Genomic DNA, 24334 nt, shown 5'->3' with positions numbered 1-24334 from the left:
AAAGACGCCTTTGTATTCCCCAATATAGAGTTTTTATCTTTTCTCAACAGCAAAAAATTAAGAAAGTTTTGAATTTTTTTTCTCAGATTATCTCTCAGCTGAGTTTTCTTGTCAGTTATCAGGAATTTGAAGAATATTTAGGCAAGCTTGTTGCTCACTTTATTAATAGAGTTGTGTCAGGATTTTATCCGTAGTAGAAAACAGAACTCTCTGGTTAATTCACATAGCTACTTTATCACCTCAACCTTTTTTATTCTGTTGAATAAGTTTTTACACATGAATAAAGGACTGTGCTTTTAGTTTGAATTATTTGTTTTTTGGAAGAAAAGCCACAGGTCGTAGGAAGCAGTATAAACCATTCTTGGATTAGATGGCAAGGTTCCATCTAAATATTTTCTTTCTGATGTTGGTGGAAGGAATTTTTATCTCTGACAGGGTGTCATAATTCATTCTTTTATGGGTAGAATATAAAGTAGATGCTTTATAAATATGTGTTAAAGTTTTGGAAGGAGGAAGTGACAGTCATAAATCATAGTCCTTGTCATTATTTCTCCATTATTTAGTTTTAATTTACAGTGCCACTTCTTTTTCATAAATTTGAATGGAGATAAGATTTCCTACATGGGTTTCCAAAGTTATTTTCCTAGGGAAACCATAGAAATTAATAAAGATACATTGCTTTTAAATGGCCACATTAAATACATGCTTTTGATTCATTAAGTTAAATCTCTTGCATCTCCTGCATTGGCAGGAGGATTCTTTGCCACTCACACCCTGGGAAGCCCTTGTATTAAACAGCAAGCTCTGCTTTCACCTAGGAGAAGTCATATAGACTCCCTCATTTAGAGGTACTCTATCCCTTCTTAGTTCAAACTGCTTCCTGTTTCCCAATACTCTTAGAACTGTGCTGTGCTGAGAGAATTTGAAGAAGTTAGTACAGTTCCACTTTCCGTTCATTGGCACTTCTCTCTTCAAATAGCCTCTTCTGATAGCTTAACATCGCCTTCCTTGATGATTTTCTTTGTTCCTATTCAGCCATTGATCCTCTCCAATAAGCTAAAGTAGTGATCTCCAGAAAGAATGGATGTACCCAGGGAATGTATGAAACAATTCATTGGAGTTCAGAAAGAAATATTTGTCTTTTAATTTTCATCTATTTTTGATTCCTATTTTTATATATTTACCAATGAATGCAATATTACATATTATATGCAATTATATGCATGCAAGTAATACATGCATATAATTTATAAATATATATGTATATAATGGAATGCATAATAAAAAACATTAATTTGATAGAAATATGCAGCAGAAAAAAGTATGAAAGCCCCTGAACTGGAAGTTCTGTCCATCAGGATGGCAAACTTACATATCCAGCCCAGACTATAGCAGCTACCTCACACAGAAATAATTTTACTATGTTTATAAAGACCTATAAATGTCAAATGAGCAAGTGTGGATATATAAGAAAATTGAGAATATGTAATTACAATTGCTCATTAGCTTAACTGCATGGATGTAAAGACATGAACATAACAATTTATTAGATTTATTGTACAAAGAATTTCTGTAGTTTAAGTGAATAGTATATTGGTTGCAAATACTGTGTATAGAATTTGCATATGTACAGATACGCAAAGTAATAGTGTATGTAGCCAATAGATTGATTTCCATTTTAAAGGTTTCCAGTAGGGCACTGTGTTTAAAAAAAAAAATGAGGGTTAAATATTCTTTAGTCTGGTTTTATTTAGAATTTGTGAAAGACTGTTTTAAATTATCTATCATGGAAAATTTTCATATTTATTGTAATATTCTGTTATTAAATCAAAGTTACATAATATTGTGCCTTATACATTTCAATAATAATTTTGAAGATTACAGTATTTTTAATATATGACAAATTTATGGGAAAACTTCACTTCTTTCCTGCAAAATTTTAAATTAATACATTTTAGGGCAAAAGTTAAGATGAAGGTTTATGTAAGTTCATATATTCTTGTTTTCTTCATAGTGACAAAAACAAGAGAAGAACTAAAACAGTGAAGAAAACTTTGGAGCCCAAATGGAACCAAACATTCATTTATTCTCCAGTCCATCGAAGAGAATTTCGGGAACGAATGCTGGAGATTACCCTTTGGGATCAAGCTCGAGTTCGAGAGGAAGAAAGTGAATTTTTAGGAGAGGTATCTGGAACTATTTTAAAGCTTAGACTATTCATGTTATCCCGAATACTTTTGTTTATATGACTGTCAGTAACATATTATATTTTAAATACCTGAGAAAGTAAACATAATTTAACAATGAATTTAGCTGCTGTTTTAAGAAAAAAACTTATTGATGTTTTTATAGTATTTGTATATCCTTTTAGTTTACTAAACCAGTTGTACCAATATAATTCAATCATTTACCCATGGATAAATGGATAAATTTAGGGACTGAGGTTTCAAAGGCAGACAAGGTATATTCCTCTCTTTAAAGAATTTATAATCCACTAGAATACATGTAAGTGAATGAACAATTATAACGTAGCATGACAGATGTTCTATGGGAAAGTGCAGTAGGAATACAAAATTGCTGTGCAGGGAAGGGGAAGTAAGTGGTCCAGGGAAGACTCCACAAAGAAACTAGAATTTAGCGAAGTCAGAGGGAGTAAAGTTCCTGCAGAGGGAATACAAGATCCTAGAGTTATGGGAGTCTTGGACAACTGCACTGAAATTTGAAAGGAACGTGGTAAGAAATGAGACTTGAAAGCTAAACTGACATCTGATTGTATCCGTTCATGTATCATATTAAGAGGCTGGATTTTATCCTGTAGATAATGGGAACAAATGGCAGCTTGGAAAGAGCATGACTTGATTTCATATATACTTGAGAAAATATTTCTATCTGAAAGGTAGAGGATGAATTAAAGGGAACAGATGAGAGGCAGTTCTCTCACCATTAACATACTAAGATAACTGCTTTCAGCATGGTTGATTTTCCTGAGTGAATTAAATGGTAATATCATGGGTAAAACAACAATCCATAGAAATATTGAACTGAATGTTGTTAGCGAAGGAATCAAAGAGTTGGAAAGAAAGGGAATATAATTGCTAAAATCAGAGACTAGCTTCTGCTGCCTGGTTGTGCGTTCCTGACATTGCTACTTCCTGACTTTGGTACTTAGCAAGTTATTTAATATATTTGCACTTAAGTTTCCTCTTCAGTAGAGTGAGAAGGGCTAGAGTGAGGATTAAATGTGTGTGTGTGTGTGTGTGTGTGTGTGTGTGTGTGTGGTGTGTGTGTGTATAACCATTTAAAACACATGCCTATATTTTTGAAAATGACTAGGGACAATTTAGGAAGAATGAAGAGTACCTTAGTTGTTTTACTTTTTTACCTCCCATAGCTATAACAGTTCTCATATCCTTAAACACAGACCTTGTCATATTTGCATGACTTTGAAAGATAATAAAAAGAATCATTTATTTCTATGGACTGATTTCCCTTTCAAATTTATTATATATTCATATTATAATATGTGATGATGTGTTTGTGTGCTTAGTCGTGTCTGACTCTTTGCAACTCCACAGACTTGTAGCCTGCATGGCTCCTCTGTCCATGGAATTTTCCAGGCAAGAATTCTGGACTGGGTTCCATTTCCTATTCCAAGGGAATAATCTTCCCAACCAAAGGATTGAACCTATGTCTCGTGCGTCTCCTGCATTGCAGGCAGATTCTTTACTGCTGAGCCACTTAAAAATCCATTCTTTTTTTCTTTCCTGTTTTGAATTCTTAGTATCATGATACATTAAACTGAGTTTTAAGTAAGACAGTCTTTGATTTATATTACATCTGTTTCACTTACCAGCAATGCAGACTTAAACAATTTTTTAAATCTTTTTCAACCTTGGTATGCTTATCTGTAAAAAGTTGACTAATAAGACCAACCTAGTAGTTTTTACCCAAGAATTAAGATAATGTATAACATGGAGAAGGAAATGGCAACCCACTCCAGTACTCTTGCCTGGAGAATCCCATGGAGGGAGGTAGGCTACAGTCTATGGGGTCGCAAAGAGTCGGACATGACTGAGCGACTCCACTTCACTTCACTTCATGACATGGTGCTTAACACACAGTAAGCATTTCTAACTTGTTTCTATATCCCCGTTTCAGAATTTGTAAAGGTTAAGCTAATGAATGTAAGCTTAAAACTGTAAAACAGTATACATATATTAGTTATATTTACCGACATTTAGTGATAAGTTCTCTTTCAGTTCAGTTCAGTCGCTCAGTTGTGTCCTACTCTTTGCAACCCCATGGACTGTACATGTCAGGCCTCCCTGTCCATCACCAACTCCTGGGGTTTACTCAAACTTATGTCCATTGAGTCGGTGATGCCATCCGAACATCTCATCAATGTCATATTTAACAGCTTCTAGTAGAGGGTCTGCTACAGCCTCCAGTAGTTCAAAGAGCTACAAAATAAATGCCTTAGGTATATAAAGCTGTTAAGTCAATGAGTTATAAATATTTATATATTTAACTAGTGTTGAGCATATGGGCAATTCTACTGTATAACCTTGCTTTTGACCAAACAACATTACTATTATAATGAAATCATTTCATAGAATTTCTATATTGTTGTCATATGACAATTCTTTGTCTCTTGGCTTTGTAGATTTTAATTGAATTAGAAACAGCATTATTAGATGATGAGCCACATTGGTACAAGCTTCAGACTCATGATGTTTCTTCATTGCCACTTCCCCATCCTTCACCATATATGCCACGGCGACAGCTCCATGGAGAGAGCCCAACACGGAGGCTGCAAAGTAAGTTTTCAGTAAAATTTTTCATATATTTATTGAAACATCTTGGATGATATATATGACAGAGAATTTACGGACACCATTATGGGTGTTAACAGGTATCTATTAGTATTTTCATTGCTATTCTTAAAGCTTTTAAATTGACACACTTAACTGAATGCATGTTGTATTCACTTATCGCAGTGTGACACACTGTGCTTCACTGTGTTAAAACTTCACAATGTTTTAACTTTACCTCTTAGAATCTAAAATATAGAAATGAAATAGTTAATGTAGTAGAATTTGGTCATGTAGCTGTAGATATCTGAAATTATGATTTCTACCTTCATTAAGCCAAATATTTTAGGAATATATAGGATAAAAGTATAGCATAGTGGTTGAAACCATGTCTACAAACATTAAGTTTTAATTCTCTCATTTAACAATTGTATGACTTGAGGTAGGTCATCTCTCTCTGTTTTGCTTTCTTCATTTAGAAAATGGAAATAATACATCACAGAATGGTTCTATTCTAGGAGTTAATCTCAGGAGTATAAACTGATACCATTGTTGTTATCAGTGTTTGCATTTTATCCTGAATTATGCACAGTCCAAACTATAAAATAGATTATTCAGAGAATCTTGATGGAAACTCAGAAATATTTTCCTCATTGAAAACGGAAAATGGCGTTGTTGGTTTGTTGATCTTGCAGCTCACGTTTATTTGTTTTTTTCTGACGAATCTTTGTGATAGGTGAAGTGGATGCTTTTTGCTTTGGATAGTATTCATGGAGCCATCATGTTTCAGGTTTAGCAACTTTTTTGTCAAGTAATAGGGAGCTGATTGAGATTAACTAAATTTCCGAAGTACAAATTTATAAGCATAAATACTGTGTCATCATGACATCAGTCATGGTAAAGATACTTGACCATATAACAAATAACTCTTGTATAAATGGATCACAGCCTTTCTGATGAATAAAGGGCTGAATTACATATCAGAAGGTTGTTGAATAGAGAATTAGAGCAAAGCATTGACTTTATGGAATAATTAGTCATAGGAGAGCATAGAGATGTGTATCAACTTCTTTTTAAAATAATCTAATTACTGGAATTTTATTTCCATTAGACATAACCTCTTACCCTTGGAGGGGATTAATTTAACACTAATTTTACAGCACTCACTTTTTTCAATTCCCCCCAGAGTGAACACCCAGACACCTTTATTTGCAGTTGCTATCACAATATTGTTTGTTGTAACTACATTATCATGAAATGTATGTTGACTAAATTTAGAGTGTCTGCTCTTTCTGACCCTGTAATCTACTCAGTACATTGTCTCTAAATCATAGTGTAGGATGATGAATTACTACATGAAGGTTGCTAGTATAATTCATTTTCTACTAATTCCTGTAGATGAGGTTTATAGGCCATTAATGCTAGCTTCTATTGCCCTTTCTTGCAGCACTGGCCTCTTCTCTATTTACTCTAGTTGTTATTGCAATAAAGAGTAGGTTTGATGACTCTTAGTATTTGAAACTCTTAAATCTACCAATAATTTTCATTTTTTCCCTCCCTAGCTAAGAATAGTTTATGTAAGGTATGATGAGAATAAAGGACTTTCTAGTTATCTGTATAATCATGGATATTCTTGAAGTTAATTTAATCAGTTTTGCAAATATTAATATTTTCCATCCTTACAATGCTTCCTCTGTTAAATAATCATTAATAATATTAAATTAACCCCTAGGTGAAATAATAACTCCATGTTATACTGTATGAGTCTTGCCACTATCAATTAACTTCTAATAAAATTAATTTTCAGTATTTGAATGTATGACTGAATTTGGTGTTTTACATTAAAATTTTATTATAATTTATTAGAAGTGTGTGGAGAAGGCAGTGGCAACCCACTCCAGTACTCTTGCCTGGACAATCCCATGGACGGAGGAGCCTGGTAGACTGTGGTCCATGGGGGTCACACAGAGTTGGACTCAACTGAAGCGACTTAGCAGCAGCAGCAGCAGCAATGTGTAGGCATAAAGATGGGAAAAAATGATGTGATAAAGGAAGATTAGGAGATAACACTCAGGGGTAGTCAGAAAGTTAAAGACATTACCATCTGCTAAGTGTGTGTTGCTCATCAATGACAGGTTCAAGTTCAGTTCAGTTCAGTTCAGTCGCTTCCAACTCTTTGCGACCCCATGAATCGCAGCACGCAGGCCTCCCTGTCCATCACCATCTCCCGGAGTCCACTCAAACTCATGTCCATTGAGTCCATGATGCCATCCAGCCATCTCATCCTCTGTCGTCCCCTTCTCCTCCTGCCCCCAATCCCTCGCAGCATCAGAGTCTTTTCCAGTGAGTCAACTCTTCGCATGAGGTGGCCAAAGTACTGGAGCTTCAGCTTTAGCATCATTCCCTCCAAAGAAATCCCAGGGTTGATCTCCTTCAGAATGGACTGGTTGGATCTCCTTGCAGTCCAAGGGCCTCTCAAGAGTCTTCTCCAACACCACAGTTCAAACGCATCAGTTCTTCGGTGCTCAGCTTTCTTCACAGTCCAACTCTCACATCCATACATGACCACAGGAAAAACCATAGCCTTGACTAGACGGACCTTAGACGGCAAAGTAATGTCTCTGCTTTTGAATATGCTATCTAGGTTGGTCATAACTTTTCTTCCAAGGAATAAGAGTCTTTTAATTTCATGGCTGCAGTCACCATCTGCAGTGATTTTGGAGCCCCAAAAAATAAAGTCTGACATTGTTTCCACTGTTTCCCCATCTATTTCCCATGAAGTGATGGGACCAGATGTTAGGGTGTTAGTAAGTAAGTATATTTGATTTGTATCATACCTGAATGGTCTATTGGTTTTCCCTACTTTCTTCAATTTAAGTCTGAATTTGGCAATAAGCAATTCATGATCTGAGCCACAGTCAACTCCCAGTCTTGTTTTTGCTGACTGTATAAAGCTTCTCCATCTTTGGCTGCAAAGAATATAACCAATCTAATTTTGGTGTTGACCGTCTGGTGATGTCCATTTGTAGAGTCTTCTCTTGTGTTGTTGGAAGAAGGTGTTTGCTATGACCAGTGTGTTCTCTTGGCAAAACTCTATTAGCCTTTGCCCTGCTTCATTCCATACTCCAAGGCCAAATTTGCCTGCTACTCCAGGTGCTTCTTGACTTCCTACTATTGCATTTCAGTCCCCTGTAATGAAACGGACTTCTTTTTTGGATGTTAGTTCTAAAAGGTCTTGTAGGTCTTCACAGAACCATTCAGCTTCAGCTAATTCAGTGTTGGGGCATAGGCTTGGATTACCATGATATTGAACGGTTTGCCTTGGAAATGAACAGAGAATATTCTGTCGTTTTTGAGATTGTATCCGAGTACTGCATTTTGGACTCTTTTGTTGACCATGATGGCTACTCCATTCCTTCTAAGGGATTCCTGCCCACAGTAGTAGATATAATGGTCATGTGAGTTAAATTCACCCGACCCAGTCCATTTTAGTTTGCTGACTCCTAGAATGTCAATGTTCACTCTTTCCATCTCCTGTTTGACCACTTCCAATTTGCCTTGATTCATGGACCTAACATTCCAGGTTCCTATGCAATATTGCTCTTTACAGCATCATATCCTTGCTTCTATCACCAGTCACATCCACAACTGGGTATTGTTTTTGCTTTGGCTCCATCCCTTCATTCTTTCTGGAGTTATTTCTCCACTGATCTCCAGTACCATGTTGGGCACCTACTGACCTGGGGAGTTCCTCTTTCAGTATCCTATCGTTTTGCCTTTTCATACTGTTCATGGGGTTCTCAAGGCAAGAATACTGAAGTGGTTTGCCATTCCCTTCTCCAGTGGACCACACTCTGTCAGACCTCTCCACCATGACCCACCCATCTTGGCCCCACATGGCATGGCTTAATGTCATTGAGTTAGATAAGGCTGTGGTCTGTGTGATCAGATTGGCTAGTTTTCTATGAGTATGGTTTCAGTGTGTCTGCCCTCTGATGCCCTCTTGCAACACGTACTGTCTTACTTGGGTTTCTCTTACCTTGGACGTGGGGTACTAGACCATTCAGGTATGACCTAAATCAAATCCCTTATGATTATACAGTGGAAGTGTGAAATAGATTTAAGGGACTAGATCTGATAGATAGAGTGCCTGATGAACTATGGACAGAGGTTCCTGACATTGTACAGGAGATAGGGATCGAGACCATCCCCATGGAAAAGAAATGCAAAAAAGCAAAATGGCTGTCTGAGGAGCCTTACAAATAGCTGTGAAAAGAAGAGAAGCGAAAAGCAAAGGAGAAAGGGAAAGATATAAGCATCTGAATGCAGAGTTCCAAAGAATAGCAAGGAGAGATAAGAAAGCCTTCCTCAGCGATCAATGCAAAGAAATAGAGGAAAACAACAGAATGGGAAGGACTAGAAATCTCTTCAAGAAAATTAGAGCTACCAAGGGAACATTTCATGCAAAGATCTTTTGACATTTTTTCATAGGTTACTGGGTCTATGTTGTTGTTGTTTTATAATTTTTTCCTCTCTTCCTCAGTTTTGATTATTTTTATTTACTTGTCTTCAAGTTGACTGATATTTTGTTCAGTCATGTGTTCAGTTTTCCAGAAAAAAAATTCTGTGAATTGTCTTATTAAATACATTATATTTTTCATTTAAATTTTGTATTTGGTTTTCTTAGAAGTTACTATATCTTTCCTGTTCCCCTTGTTTTATTATATGTGTGTATGTATATACAAACAAATGTGTGTGGGCCGATGTGTGCTTGCTTAGTCTCTAAGTCATGTCAGACTCTTTGCAGCCTCTTGGACTGTAATCCAGCAGGCTCCTCTGTCCATGGGATTTCCCAGGCAAGGATACTGGAGCAGGTTGCCCTTTCCTTCTCCAGGGGATCTTCCCCACCCAGGGATGGAACCTGTATCTCCTGCATTGGCAGGCAGATTCTTTACCACTGAGCCACCTGTGAAGCTCATGTGTAGGTATATGTAGATATGTTAAAGAATTTATAGGATTATATTTTATATACACATGCTACTTCTGCTAAGTCACTTTAGTCATGTCTGACTCTGTGCAACCCCACAGACGGCCTCCTACCAGGCTCCTCTGTCCCTGGGATTCTCCAGGCAAGAACACTGGAGTGGGTTGCCATTTCCTTCTCCAATGCATAAAAGTGAAAAGTGAAAGTGAAGTTGCTCAGTCGTGTCCAATTCTTAGCAACCTCATGGACTGCAGCCTACCAGGCTCCTCCATCCATGGGATTTTCCAGGCAAGAGTAGTGGAGTGGGGTGCCATTGCCTTCTCATATGTGAGATATATATGAAATATAATATAATTTATATCTATATGTATAATACTATAACTTTTTAAAGCTATCTATCAGTTCAGTTCAGTTGCTGAGCTGTGTCCGACTCTTTGTGACCGCATGAATCGCAGCACACCAGGCCTCCCTGTCCATCACCAACTCCCAGAGTTTACGCAAACTCATGTCCATCGAGTCAGTGATGCCATCCAGCCATCAAGCTATATATAGTATTTATTTTAAAGTATACGAATTCCAACATCTTAGTCTTTTGTGGGCTTATTAATATTTTTCTTTCTTTCTTTGCCTAGGGATCACATTCTGTATGTTTTATATATCTACTAATGTTTTTTTGTACTGGACATTGTGTTTAATATACTTTAGAGACTGAATTTTGAAGAATATTGTGTTTTATTTTAGCAGACAGTGAAATTACTGAAGGATCACTTAAAATCAATGGAAGATGTGTTTCATTTTTTATTTTATTTTTTTTCTATTTTGACCCTTTACATAGTTCTAAGTTATAATCCTTAGTCTAATTTGTGGTTCTTATGTCTAAGTTTTGAACTCTAAACAGAGTTTAAGATTTTGGCCAAAACCTATAATAATAGGATTTAAACTCCAAACTCTGTATCCTATACATCAGGAAGTTGTTGAAATCTTGCAGACCGTTTAGCCTTTCGACTGTGACTTTCTGCTAGGTTTCTTCTTGTTTTTCTCTTTGCAGTTTATAGTTTTAGGCAAGAATTTTGGGGACCATTAAGTGTAAGTTTTTGGTCTCCTCCTTCTCTGGCTCCGTCCATTCCAGGATTTCTGTACAATTACAGCTGCTCTCACAATTCTGAATTCTGATCTCTGGCTTCTCAGTCTTGTAAGACTGAGGTTTTTTGCTGAGCTGTAATTTCTCTTCAGTAAACCATATGGGGAAGCCCATTAAGAGAAAACTGGTCAAATAGGTCCTTTTCTTGGGCTTCTCTGTAGCTCAGCTGGTAGAGAATCCTCCCAGTTCGATGCCTAGGAAGGGAAGATCCCCTGGAGAAGGGATAGGCTGCCCACTCAAGTATATCTGGCCTGGAGGATTCTATGAACTATACTCCATGGGGTCACAAAGAGTTGGTCACGACTGAGTGACTTTCACTTTCTTTCTTTTATTTTAAGGGTCATATTGCCAATTTCTGCCTGACTTTGTTCTCTGGTATCTCTGAATAGTTTTGTATTAAAATATTTTTTCTAGAATTTAGAATTATTACTGACAGGAGAGTTAGTTTGATATAAGCTACCCTGTTATTCTCAGAAGCAGAACTCTACATTTTTATTTTTAATTCGAGGATAATTTCTTTAAAATGTTGTGTCGGTTTCTGCCATACATAAACATGAATCAGAGATAGGTATACATATGTCCGCTCCTTCTTGAACCTCCCTCCCATCTCCCACCCTGTCCCACCCCTCTAGGTTGTCACAGAGCTCCGGGCTAAGCTCCCTGCATTGTATAGCGACTTCCGGTTAGCTATCTATTTTACACATGGTAATATATACATTTCAGTGCTACTCTCTCAATTCGTCCCACCTTCCCCTTCCTCTGCTGTGTCCATAAGTCTAGAACTCTACGTCTTTATGTAGACTTTTTACTGATGTATAGAATTCATATAAAAATATGTGTAAATTGTGAATATACTCATGGATCAATTGTGAGTAAGAAACCACAACATGTAGCTAGCACCCACATCAAGAAATAAAACATCATCTACATCTTTCCAGGCTCTCTGCTGCTCTCTTCCAGTAATTATTCCCACTGTCAATAACATATGATAGAATACTTTCACTTATTTTTAATTTCATATAAATGGAATACTCACACATATGTGAATTTTGTAGAAATGAGATTGTACAATATGTTTATATATTGTATCACATATATAATATGTGACTTTTTCCCTTACCACTATGTTGTATGACTCATAAATACTGTTGCATATAATTGAAGTTGTTTATCATTTTCATTGCCATATACAATTTATTTCTATAAATATACACCAGTATATCTTATTTTTAGGTTGGTTATGAAAGCTATTTGTCTAAGTGAATTCTTATGCTTTGGTCAGAGGTAATAACTATACAAAGGAATTGCTTATCTTGGCTTTAAAGTGGGATTTAAACTATTTACAAATTTTGATATACTGTTGTTTATTAGCAACCTTCTAAGAAGGTTATAATGTGAAGGTATTTAGTTACAATCACTAGTTTGGGGGATTAAATTGTTTAATTAAAAAAGCCTACAGTTGATTAACAGTTTGCTTACAGATTTTGACTGTTCCTGAGAGTGCTTATTGCACATGCCTTTTGGTAATCACATGTGTTCATTTTTGCTATGGATATACCTAGTAATAGAGTAGGTAGGTAAGAGGCTATACATATACTCAGTTGCTGTAGATATTATGTTACTGTTTCCCCAAGCTATCCAAATGTATACTTCTTACAGCAGTGAAAGAGGGTTTGAGTTTCCCTATATGCTTACTTTATATTTGGTATTTTTAGTTCTTTTCATTCACTCATTCAGGTGGGTGTGTAGTATTACCTCACTGTGGCTTTAATTTACATTTCTCTAATAGCCTTTTCTTAAGTTAATTGACTATTTGGATATCCTCTTTTATGGAGAACCTAGTCAAATTTCTTGCCCATTTTTCTTTGTAAGTATTTATATTTATATAACATTTATATTTCTTGATATTTTCATAAGATTTTTATGCTGCTTTTGGAGATTCCAGAAGTTCTGTGTAATTCCTGGTTGAATGAAAAGTTTTAATCATGAATAGATTTGAATTATATTATTTTTGTTCTGTGTAAGTGGATATAAATATATGTTATATAGTCTTATTCCACTAATTAGTAAATTGTATTGATTTAAAATGTTAAAGTTATCTTGCATTCCTTTAATAAACCCAAGTATCTCATGGTGCATTATCATTTTATCTGTCTCTGGATTCAGTTTGTTAAAATGTGTAGAATTTTTGCATATGTATTCCTGAGAGAGAGAAGGGAGAAAAGTTTTCTTTCTTTTTGTAACAACTTATTTGCTTTTGTTATCCATATTCTGCTGCTGGATTCATACAAAATATTAGGAAATTTTACTTCTCTTTTTATTTGATGTCTTTTATTATCCTTTTTTGTAATATCCTTGTCGAGCTTTTATTTCAGTGCTTCTCTGGCTTCATAAATTGTTCCTCATTTTCTGTTGCTTGAAAGAATGTGTATATTATAGGTATTTTTTTCCTGTACATGTTTAGAAATATTCACCATTTATGTTACCAGGGTTGGCAATTTCTTTGTAGGTGCTGAATGACATTTTCAGTTTCTGTACTAGATTTAAAACTATTCAAAATTTTATGTTTTCTTATGTGTCAGGTTTGTTAGGTTGGATTCTTCTTGGAATTTGAATATTTCTCCAATTTTGAAAAAAAAATTTGCACTAAATTTGTTCATAGTAGCATCTTATTGTCTGTTTAATGTCTATTGAATGTGTAGTCATGTCCTCTTTTCCCTTACATTGATAATTTGTTCCTTTTCCTTTTATTGTTCTCGGTCAGATTTGCTGATGAGCTATCAATTCTACTAGTCTTTCAAACAGTAAACTTTTTGTTTGTTTACTTTTTAGGCTGTATATTTCTTTTCTTTTCCATTATTTTTTTTTCCTATTTCAGTTTTCCTCAATAGGAAGCTTTTCCTTTAAGTTTCATTTGTTTCTTGTCATCTCATCAGAAGCATACATAGATAATTTTTAATGTAGTGTGATAATATATTATTGTGTTTTCATTTAACTTTGGATTTTTTAGGAATATATTGTTACATTTTCAAGCTTTAGGGATTTTCTAGGATTTTGCAAAACTTTGAAATTGACCATAATAACCATCTTGTAGGAGTATTCACTTTGAATAATTGCAGTCTTTAAAATAAACTGTTTGCTTTATGGTATAGTATGTAATCAATTTTGGTAATTGTTCTTTAAAAGAATGTTTATCTTGTCATAGTTTGGTATGTGTTCAACATATGTTGTTTATTGGGTTTATTAACTTCATTTTTCAGATATTCTGGGGTTTTTTTCTTGATTTTTCATCTGATTATTTCATCAGTTATTGAGAGAGGTATATTAAAATCTCCACCTGTGATTTGTCACTATTTGTTATATATATTTTCAGGATATGTTATTAAACTAGAATTGTCATATTTTTTTCCTAATGGACTGCTGATTGTATCATTACATAATGCCTCTCTTAGGAATACTTTTTCCTTAAGACATGCTTTGTTTGATGTTACTCTTGCTGCAGCTGCTTTTTTTTTTTTTTTGGTATGGAATATGTTTCTCAGTCCTTTTATTTTCAGCTCTCTGTGTACTTGTATTTAAGATTTGTCTATTGAAAACAATTGTAAACTTTATTTTCTAAAATCCATTTGGAAAAGTTTATCTTTTATTGGGATAATTTATAAATTAACATGCAATTTCTTATAAATTTTGCTTAATATTGTATACATTATTTAACTTTGATTTGTTTTTTTTCTCCCTTCTTACTTTCTTTCAAGATCCACATTATTTTAATGACATCAACACATAGTTAGTCACCTGTTATGCTTCTGGGGCTTGACATTGTGACTGATCCAAAGATACATAATACATAAGTAGCAAGCAAAACCATTATTTACAAACTTGTCTTTGAAATACACTTTTTAAAAATTTTTACTTAATCTGACTCTTAGGTTCCCAGTTTTGTAGTCAAATAGCAGTCATTCCTTCTTCTTCAGTTCAGTTTAGTTTAGTTGCTCAGTCGTGTCCGACTCTTTGCGACCCCGTGAATCGCAGCACGCCAGGCCTCCCTGTCCATCACCAACTCCTGGAGTTCACTCAGACTCACATCCATCGAGTCCGTGATGCCATCCAGCCATCTCATCCTCTGTCGTCCCCTTCTCCTCCTGCCCCCAGTCCCTCCCAGCATCAGAGTCTTTTCCAATGAGCCTAACCCTTCTTACCTACTCTCAACTCTCAACCAAGGTTCTAGAAAACCCTAAAAAAGGACAACATTCAGGGAAAAAACCCACTAATTTTTATTCTTTTGAGCTTCACTGGTATGTCCCAGTGTGCATTGGTTTCTGAAACCAGGTCTACACATAGAAATTGTTACTAATGCTGGTTGCTGTGGTGCTTAGCATCCAGCTTCTGAGGTACTTCATGTAGCTACCATCCTGGAATCCTAAAATAAGACTGGACTCTGGAGAAGTCCTAGAGCCTGGGTTCCTATTATTTACAAGGCTCTTTAACCATTGTCTCCTTACAGATTCTGCCAAATCTTGTCCTTTAGCAAGGTTTGCCTTCATGGCACCCCACTCCAGTACTCTTGCCTGGAAAATCCCATGAATGGAGGAACCTGGTAGGCTGCAGTCCATGGGGTCGCTAAGAGTCGGACACGACTGAGCGACTTCACTTTCACTTTTCACTTACCTGCATTGGAGAACGAAATGGCAACCCACTCCAGTGTTCTTGCCTGGAGAATCCCAGGGACGAGCGAGCCTGGTGGGCTGCCGTCTATGCGATCGCACAGAGTCGGACACAACTGAAGCAACTTAGCAGTAGCAGCAGCCGCCTTCTTGGTAGCCATCTACACTCCTCTTTCTTTTCTGTCTTTTAGCATAATCTCATAGTAAGCCTGTAGTTTCTCCATCTCTCATAGCTTTCCATCCCGAAAGATATATGTCCCTAATTCAAAGAAACACAAAAGTCTATAATAAAACATAATTTCTATAACTGTATGGGTCATGCAATAATTAATTTCTAACTTTGTATAATTTTTAAAATCACATATAAGAGGATTGTAAAATTAAAATTTAAGCTTTTGTGGAATGCTGTAGTAATTTAGAAATATGAGAGAATAGTGCAAGTGGTGATGAGTATTTTAGCTAGATCTGAAAAGAATAAGTAGAATTTTAATAAATGGAGGTGAGGGAAGTGAACTGTATGTTTGGGAAGGTAGAGACATAAGGGAATTTATTATGATGAGACTCACTGCAGAAAGCATTGTGTGCCAGGCTAAGGATTAGGAGATTCTAATTTTTAAATAGAACCTGATGGTAGAAGAATGAAAGGAATAGCATCTTAACACGACTTATTACTTCTCCTGATGTGCTACAACCAGGGAAAAATGTGCTTTGAGGGGAGGGAATTCTCTTCATTGTATCATATAAACAAATGTCTATCTTGCTTATAAATGTAGACGTGTATTTTGGAATTGGAGCAAGTTAAATATAGTAAATATTAGAGAAAGCATTAAATTGTAATGAAAAAATTACGGGGAAATGGCTTTCCTCTATTTGTCTATTTATTATGAAAATATCTGCAATAAAAATGTAAGCTTTAATTAGTATCTTGCAATATTTTTACATATAATCCATTTTCCTAATTTGAAAACTTTTTTTTATAAATTGTGATTCTTAAAATAATGAACATAAATTTTAATTTTAAAAAGACAGAGGAGCTATATCTTTGACAGAAAACACTCATATTCACTCCCTGAAATCATTTAAAATATTAGGTATTTTACAATATTTGTGAAGAAAGAGCTGGAGTTTGAAAACTTTAGTGTCTTTTGTTCTGTATTGATTATAGTAATTAATGCCCTTTATACAGTTTTAAGAAATAGTGTAATCCTTTGATTATTTGTCTGAAACTTGTAAAATGTTTCATTCTAAATACTGACAGTGAAAAAGTTTTGAATACTTCCAAACTCTTTCTATGAGGCTGTTATCACCCTGATACCAAAACCAGACAAAGACAACACAAAACAAGAAAACCACAGGCCAATGTCACTGATGAATGTGGATGCAAAAATCCTCAACAAAACTTTATCAAACAGAATTCAGCAGCATGTCAAAAAGTTCATACACCATGATCAAGTTGGGTTTATTCCAGGGTGCAAGGATTCTTCAATATATGCAAATCAATCAATGTGATACACCATATTAACAAATTGAAAGATAAAAACCATATTATGATCTCAATAGATGCAGAAAAAGCCTTTGACAAAATTCAGCACCCATTTTTGATTAAAACTCTTCAAAAAATGGGCATAGAAGGAACCTACCTCAACATAGTAAAGGCCCTATTTGATGTCTATAAGCAAACATTATTCTCAATGGTGAAAAACTAAAAGCATTCCAACTAAGATCAGTAACAAGACAAGGGTGTCCACTTTAACAACTGTTATTCAATGTAGTTCTGAAAGTCCTTGCTACAGCAATCAGAAAAGAAAAAGAAATAAAAGGAATCCAGATCAGGAAAGAAGAAGTAAAGCTCTCACTGTTTGCAGATGACATGATACTGTACACAGAAAACCATAAAGATAGTATCAGAAAATTACTAAAGCTAATCAGTAAATTTAGCAAAGTTGTAGGATACAAATTCAATACACAGAAATCACTTGCATTTCTATAAACTAAAAATGAATTAAGCCTTATACTTCTTGGTAGTTAGACTGATTATTCCATTGTTCCTTTCTTCCCAAGGGCATATTTAGTAGACCAATAGTAATAAAAAGAGAAAAATCACATAAGACCATCTCTGAGTGGTATATAATTGAAATAATGATATAAATAATTTAACAAACTATATGAGGGGTCCTCTTAACAACAGAGCACTTTACAGAAAATCCTCAAATACCTTTGAAATAAACAAGGGCATAGTAAACCTGGTGGCTCAGACTGTAAAGAATCTGCCTGCAAAGCAGGTGACCTGGGTTCAATCTCTGGGTCTGTAAGATCCCCTGGAGAAGGGAATGGCAACCCACTCCAGTATTCTTGCCTGGAGAGTTCCATGGACAGAGGAGCCTGGTGGGCTGCAGTCCACCAGGTCCCAAAGAGTTTGACAAGACGAGCAATTTTCACTTTCACTTTAGTAAACTTAGATCAGTTAAATCTGTCATTAACCCATAATGTCCAGATCATTCAATATACAGGAAGGATATGAAATTATACTTTCCTCATAATGTTCTTGAGAAAAAAGTTATTATATATTATCAATACACATACTTTCAGTTTTATCAAGGATGCATTGTTACATCTGGACACTGTTCCCAAGAACAAAGTTTTCTGATTCAAAGTTACCTTTGAAGAACACAGACATCAGAATGACATGAAGAAGGGAGAACATTCCAAAATTATATTTTTATTTATTACTAAACATTCCCAAAATATTTTTTACTAAATATATATCCATTATAAATACTCGGGTTTGGATATATTAATATGATTTTGCATATGGCAAATAAGTATGGTTATGAATATCATCATTCTAAATATTTAATAAACAGTATTTGATATGATACAAAAATATCTACAGAGAATTTTAAAACTAGTGAAAATGTTAATTGTATCAGCATGTAAAATACTTTTTTGATATAGATGTTTAGTTAGATTTACAATTATGTTCAATGTTTTAAGGAAATATTATATACCAATTCATATTACAATTTAAAATTTTATTTGTGGTTGTTATTCATTTGCTAAGTCTCTAACTCTGCAACTTATTCATTCTCTAACCCTGTGACCCCATGGACTGCAGAACGCTAGGCATACACTGTAGCAATTATATCTTTTATAAAGTAATGTGTTATTTTTATTTATTAACTTATGATTTTCCTGCAATTTTTTGCTGCATGCTTTGTGATTTCCTCTTTATATGACAATTTTGAAATATCAGCTATTTATTTGTGATATATTTTTGTACAGCTTTTAAAATATTGCTTTTTCTTCTGCTTTTTTTCTTGTTTAGAAAATTGTTGTAATTTTATCTCTTCTTATTTTCTTTGTCTTTCTTTTTTGGGTAAAAATTGCTGTTACTCTCAGAGTTGTCTTTTTCCTTTGTGGTATAATAAGAATTTTAAATATCTTGAAGAATCATAAGTCTGTTTACTTTGTTTACCATAGTAATGTCCTCTGGGATTATTTCTTCCAATTATATTTTAATTTCAGTATGGTCAACAATTCTTTTCCAGTAGTATGCTGGAGATAGAGCCAATTGTATATTCATCTCTTCCCTTCACATACAGTGACTTTGGTAGCTTGAAACTGGCTGTATGGGAGTTTTTACATTATGGAAATAGGCATGTGTTACAAATCAAGGCTTTTTTCCCACCAGAGAGATAGTTGTCAAACCTTTACCAGCACTGCTGCTGCTAAGTCGCTTCAGTCGTGTCCGACTCTGTGCGACCCCATAGACGGCAGCCCACCAGGTTCCCCATCCCTGGGATTCTCCAGGCAAGAACAATGGAGTGGGTTGCCATTTCCTTCTCCAATGCAGGAAAGTGAAAAGTGAAAGTGAAGTCGCTCAGTCGTGTCCGACTCTTCATGACCCCGTGACTGCAGCCTACCAGGCTCCTCCACCCATGGGATTTTCCAGGCAAGAGTACTGGAGTGGGGTGCCATTGCCTTCTCCGTTACCAGCACAGCACTGCCTTATATTGTATACTAAAATTAATTTCAGAATTAACAAAATTTGAAATATTAAGGGACTGGAAAACATAAATATTTAACCAAGCTGATATATGAAAGTAATAGAAGGAAACTGAGGGAAGATTATCATAAATGAGGATTTTTTAAAAAGCTGACACAAACTTTAATTCATTTGGGAAACACTATTAATCTATCTGGTTTCAAACTTACTTTACAACATTTATGATGAATATAGTCCTTCTTTTATGAAAATGTTGTAAGGTAAGTTTGAAACTAGATAGATTAATAGTGTTTCTCAAATGAATTAGGGTTTGTGTTGATTTTTTTAAAAATCCTAGTTTAATCTAGTTGATTCAGTTTTTTGTTAATTTATGAAAAATTTTGTATTTATGTTTTATGAAATTCCTTTATAGTGTCCCAAATAAAGGGTTTTTTTTTCCTCCCTTAAAATACTTTATATAATTCCAGCAATGTATAGATTACCAGTGGGACAGATTAATCACGTATAGTAATGGATAGTGTACTACTTCTCTATCTGTTAAGTAAAGTTTAGAATTGTCATTCACATTTAAAAATTTTAATTAAACATTGAAAACTAATTCCATAACAACTAGAGAACCTATTATTTTGTCCTCCTGTGATTTATTGTCTTTTGGCTAACGACGGAGATGTGTTAGGATAAATATTTACTTTTTTCCAGGTAATATGGCATTTTTTTCACTACTTAGTATTTTTTTGGCATGATAGTTCATAGATTCCTTTAAATTTCTGATGTATACTCAGATGATAATTTACTCTTCTTTTAAATATAAAAACAATTCGTTAATATTGTGCTACCTTTTGAAACTTGGTAAATATTTAGAAATAGATGAATCTAACTAATTTGTATTTTGCTAACTTAACTGTGAGAAGGCAATGGCAACCCACTCCAGTACTCTTGCCTGGAAAATCCCATGGACGGAGGAGCCTGGTAGGCTGCAGTCCATGGGGTCACTAATAGTCTTTTACAACTGAGCGACTTCACTTTCACTTTTCACTTTCATGCATTGGAGATGGAAATGGCAACCCACTCCAGTGTTCTTGCCTGGAGAATCCCAGGGATGGGGGGGAATCCCAGGGACGGGGGAGTCTGGTGGGCTGCCGTCTATGGGGTCACACAGAGGCGGACACAACTGAAGCGACTTAGCAGCAGCAGCAGCAGCAACAACTTAACTGTGATGATTTCTATGAATTATATTTTTTATTGAATGCGAATGTCAAAATAGCTTGTTGTTTATGAATTTTCAGTTTTCTTTGTACAAAAAGAAATCAGTTTTAAGATATACTTTTTCCAAAATCAGAAATTCCAAAATTAATAATGTTTCTCTATTATCTCTTCAATTTAAGTTTATTAGTTCTTGTGTGCCAAATTTCTGTGTGCAACAGTTATGTCTTACATTTAGTTATGTCATGCAGTTAATGTATGTTATATGGCCATATGATATAAAATAGAATTGATAATCATTAGTATGCAGGGCAGGCCTATATTAATTTTTTATTTTATGTACCTTCTCTAATTTGTGCTTCTCTCTTAGCCTCTAACTGTTTCATGTATTCAAAGTTCCTAGTAAAATTTATAATTCCTTCATTATTTTATTCTGACTAGTATGGCCTTTTAAATTTTTAAATGAAAATGTTGAATGACCTTCTGTAGTGTGAAGCAGAAATTAGATTTTAATATCCCTTTTGCATGTAAAGAGTTTTAAATCCATTTTGACATTTTAATTTTTTTTCCAGATAAAGCCTTATGTTCATATAATTCAGGTAAATTTTAGCATGCACAGTGTTTAATGCATGAATTCATATGCACAGTTGAATTGGTTTGTTGTTTTGTGCTTTGTCTGGCTATTGTGTATATGTAAAATGACTAAACAAAATGTCACTAGCTTTCTTTTTCTACCTATAGAGCTTTTCCAGTATCTCCCATGTTGACATCTTTATTATTTTGGTATTAAAAACCTTTTGTTGAAATATAGTGATTTGTGATTTTAGTGTGTCTGCTCTTGTCTCATTTAGTATGGTATTATTTCATCAATGAAGTATGTTTTAGTGTATTATTGTGTTATCATGTGCACTATTTCAGAACTTTTGAATATATATGGATGCAATTTGCTATATTTTTGACTTATGAAGGAATAGTGTTAAATGTTCTAAATATGTTAAATTAAAATATAATTAAAACTGCAGTGTTTGCTGTAGTTTCCATCATTTTAGCCATTTTTCGTATCTTATAAGGAAAACTAAATAGATTTAGGTTTTATGACTTTTAAATTCATATATGCCAAGCTATTAAACTGATGGTAAGTTTTTTAACTGCTTTCTGAGCTTTTTCTCGGTTTTTAACAATTTTAATAAGGTTAACATTTTAAATTTAGTCTAATGAACTTGTGTATTTAAAAAATTAACTTCTTAAGTAAGATCAGGAAAAAAGGTATTTAAAACCACAGGAATAGTGGACTGAGTTTTCAGTCCCTAAATGAAAACGAAAAGAAGGACTTACTATTTACAACCAGAATTGAGTAAAAGGGGCTGGACTTTCCTTCCCACCTTAAAACAACAGCAAAAATGAACAAGTACAAGAAACAACTGTTTGAATAACACTGGGCATCAGGCTACCGCTAAGAGAACCCTAAGAACTACTGAGAGAACTAAGATGAGTTGAACCCTGTAACTGCCCTTGCCTAATTCTGTTGAAGAGAATTTCCTGCACGCAGCATAGTGGGAGGAGCCCAGATGGAACCTACAGATTCCCTGAGTTAGGGCGATGGAGCTGAATGCAGGGAGACAGACTACTGGACAGGAGAGAACTATGCAGAGAGGGGACGCAAGCACCACTAAAGATCCCTCTCAAGTGTTCAGACGAGGCTGGTGAATGAGTGAATGGAGGAGGCGCCCCAATGCTGGGCAAAGAACCACCCGAAAGGATTAGAGGTAACAATACCTGAGAATAGGGTCTTTTTTTTTTTTTTTATCCAGTGAGTCTGGAAACATCAAGTTTCACAGGACATTGTATTGAGTATACAGAAATGTCTGACCTCAGTAGTGAAGAATAGTTAGCCATAGAACACGATATAACATTTAAAAAATTTTTAGAGCACGAACTGAAAGGAACGAAGTGTTTATATGAAAACTCCATGTAGAAGAAAGCTTAAGAATATTTAAAGGAATATAAAAGCATCCAACATACAATATAAAATTCACAATGGCTGGCATCCAATTAAAAATTACCAGGCATGTAGAAAAGGAAAAAAAAAATCATTAAAAGGACATAAATGAACCAAAATTAAGTAAGAGCTATAACAATTCAGTTCAGTTGCTCAGTTGTGTCCAACTCTTTGCAACCCCATGAACTGCAGCATGCCAAGCTTCCCTGTCCATCACCAACTCCTGGAGCTTGCTCAGACTCATATCCATTGAATCAGTGATGCCATCTGACCATCTTATCCTCTGTCATCCCCTTTTCCTCCTGCCTTCAGTCTTTCCCAGCATCAGGGTCTTTTCAAATGAGTCAGTTCTTCACATCAGGTGGCCAAAGTATTGGAGTTTCAGCTTCAGCATTAGTCCTTCCAATGACTGTTCAGGACTGATTTGCTTTAGGATGGACTTGTTGGATCTCCTTGCAGTCCAGGGGACTCTCAAGAGTCTTCCCCAGCACCACAGTTCAAAAGCATCAATTCTTCGGCACTCAGCTTTCATTATGGTCCAACTCACATTCTGTACGTGACTACTGGAACACCATAGCTTTGACAATATGGACCTTTGAAGCTATCTAATACACAGGTAATTTAAGTCCCTAAGCCCCTGCAGGAGAGGAGAGGCGGAAGCACAAAGATATTTGAAGAAATAATGGCTGATCAATTGCCCAATTTGATGGAAACCGATAAACCTACATATACAGGAATGTCACTGAACTCCAAGCACAAGAAGCATAAATAATATACCAAGGCACCTTAAAATTATGTTCTTTAAAACTAATCACAAATAGAAAATCTTGTAGCATTGAGAGGAAATAAACTCAACACATAACTGAGAAATAAAGGTAAAGATGACTGCAGATTTTGCATAGGAAACAATGTGAATACTCAAAGAAAAAATATCAATCTAGAATTCATGCCCATTCATATTTCCTACAAAAATGAAAGCAAAATAAAATCTTTTCAAACACACAACTGCTGAAAGAGCTCATCACCAGAAGACTTGCCCTTCAGTTCAGTTCAGTTCAGTCACTCAGTCGTGTCTGACTCTTTGCGACCCCATGAATTGCAGCACACCAGGCCTCTCTGTCCATCACCAACTCCTGGAGTTCACTCAGACTCACGTCCATTGAGTCCGTGATGCCATCCAGCCATCTCATCCTCTGTCGTCCCCTTCTCCTCCTGCCCCCAATCCCTCCCAGCATCAGGGCCTTTTCTAATGAGTCAACTTTTCGCATGAGGTGGCCAAAGTACTGGAGTTTCAGCTTTAGCATCATTCCTTCCAAAGAAATCCCAGGGCTGATCTCCTTCAGAATGGACTGGTTGGATCTCCTTGCAGTCCAAGGGACTCTCAAGAGTCTTCTCCAACACCACAATTCAAAAGCATCAATTCTTCGGCGCTCAGCCTTCTTCACAGTCCAACTCTCACATCCATACATGACTACTGGAAAAACCATAGCCTTGACTAGATGGACCATAGTTGGCAAAGTAATGTC

The 24334-nt window shown here is 35.3% G+C and overlaps 1 protein-coding gene across 4 annotated transcripts in view; it reads left to right on the top strand.

The window, feature by feature from the left end:
* The window catches only part of RIMS2 (regulating synaptic membrane exocytosis 2), a 601723-nt gene that overhangs the window by 324948 nt on the left and 252441 nt on the right, over positions 1 to 24334 (top strand). For all 4 annotated transcript variants that reach the window (XM_069600407.1, XM_069600406.1, XM_069600408.1 and 1 more), the window contains 2 exons: positions 2015 to 2186; positions 4664 to 4817. In XM_069600407.1, coding sequence (XP_069456508.1) covers positions 2015 to 2186; positions 4664 to 4817 — 326 coding nt within the window. The remainder of the gene's footprint in view (positions 1 to 2014; positions 2187 to 4663; positions 4818 to 24334) is intronic.

Source organism: Ovis canadensis, chromosome 9 (assembly GCF_042477335.2).
Source record: "Ovis canadensis isolate MfBH-ARS-UI-01 breed Bighorn chromosome 9, ARS-UI_OviCan_v2, whole genome shotgun sequence".
Lineage (NCBI taxonomy): Eukaryota > Metazoa > Chordata > Mammalia > Artiodactyla > Bovidae > Ovis > Ovis canadensis.
This window is presented reverse-complemented; position numbering and strand designations above follow the sequence as displayed.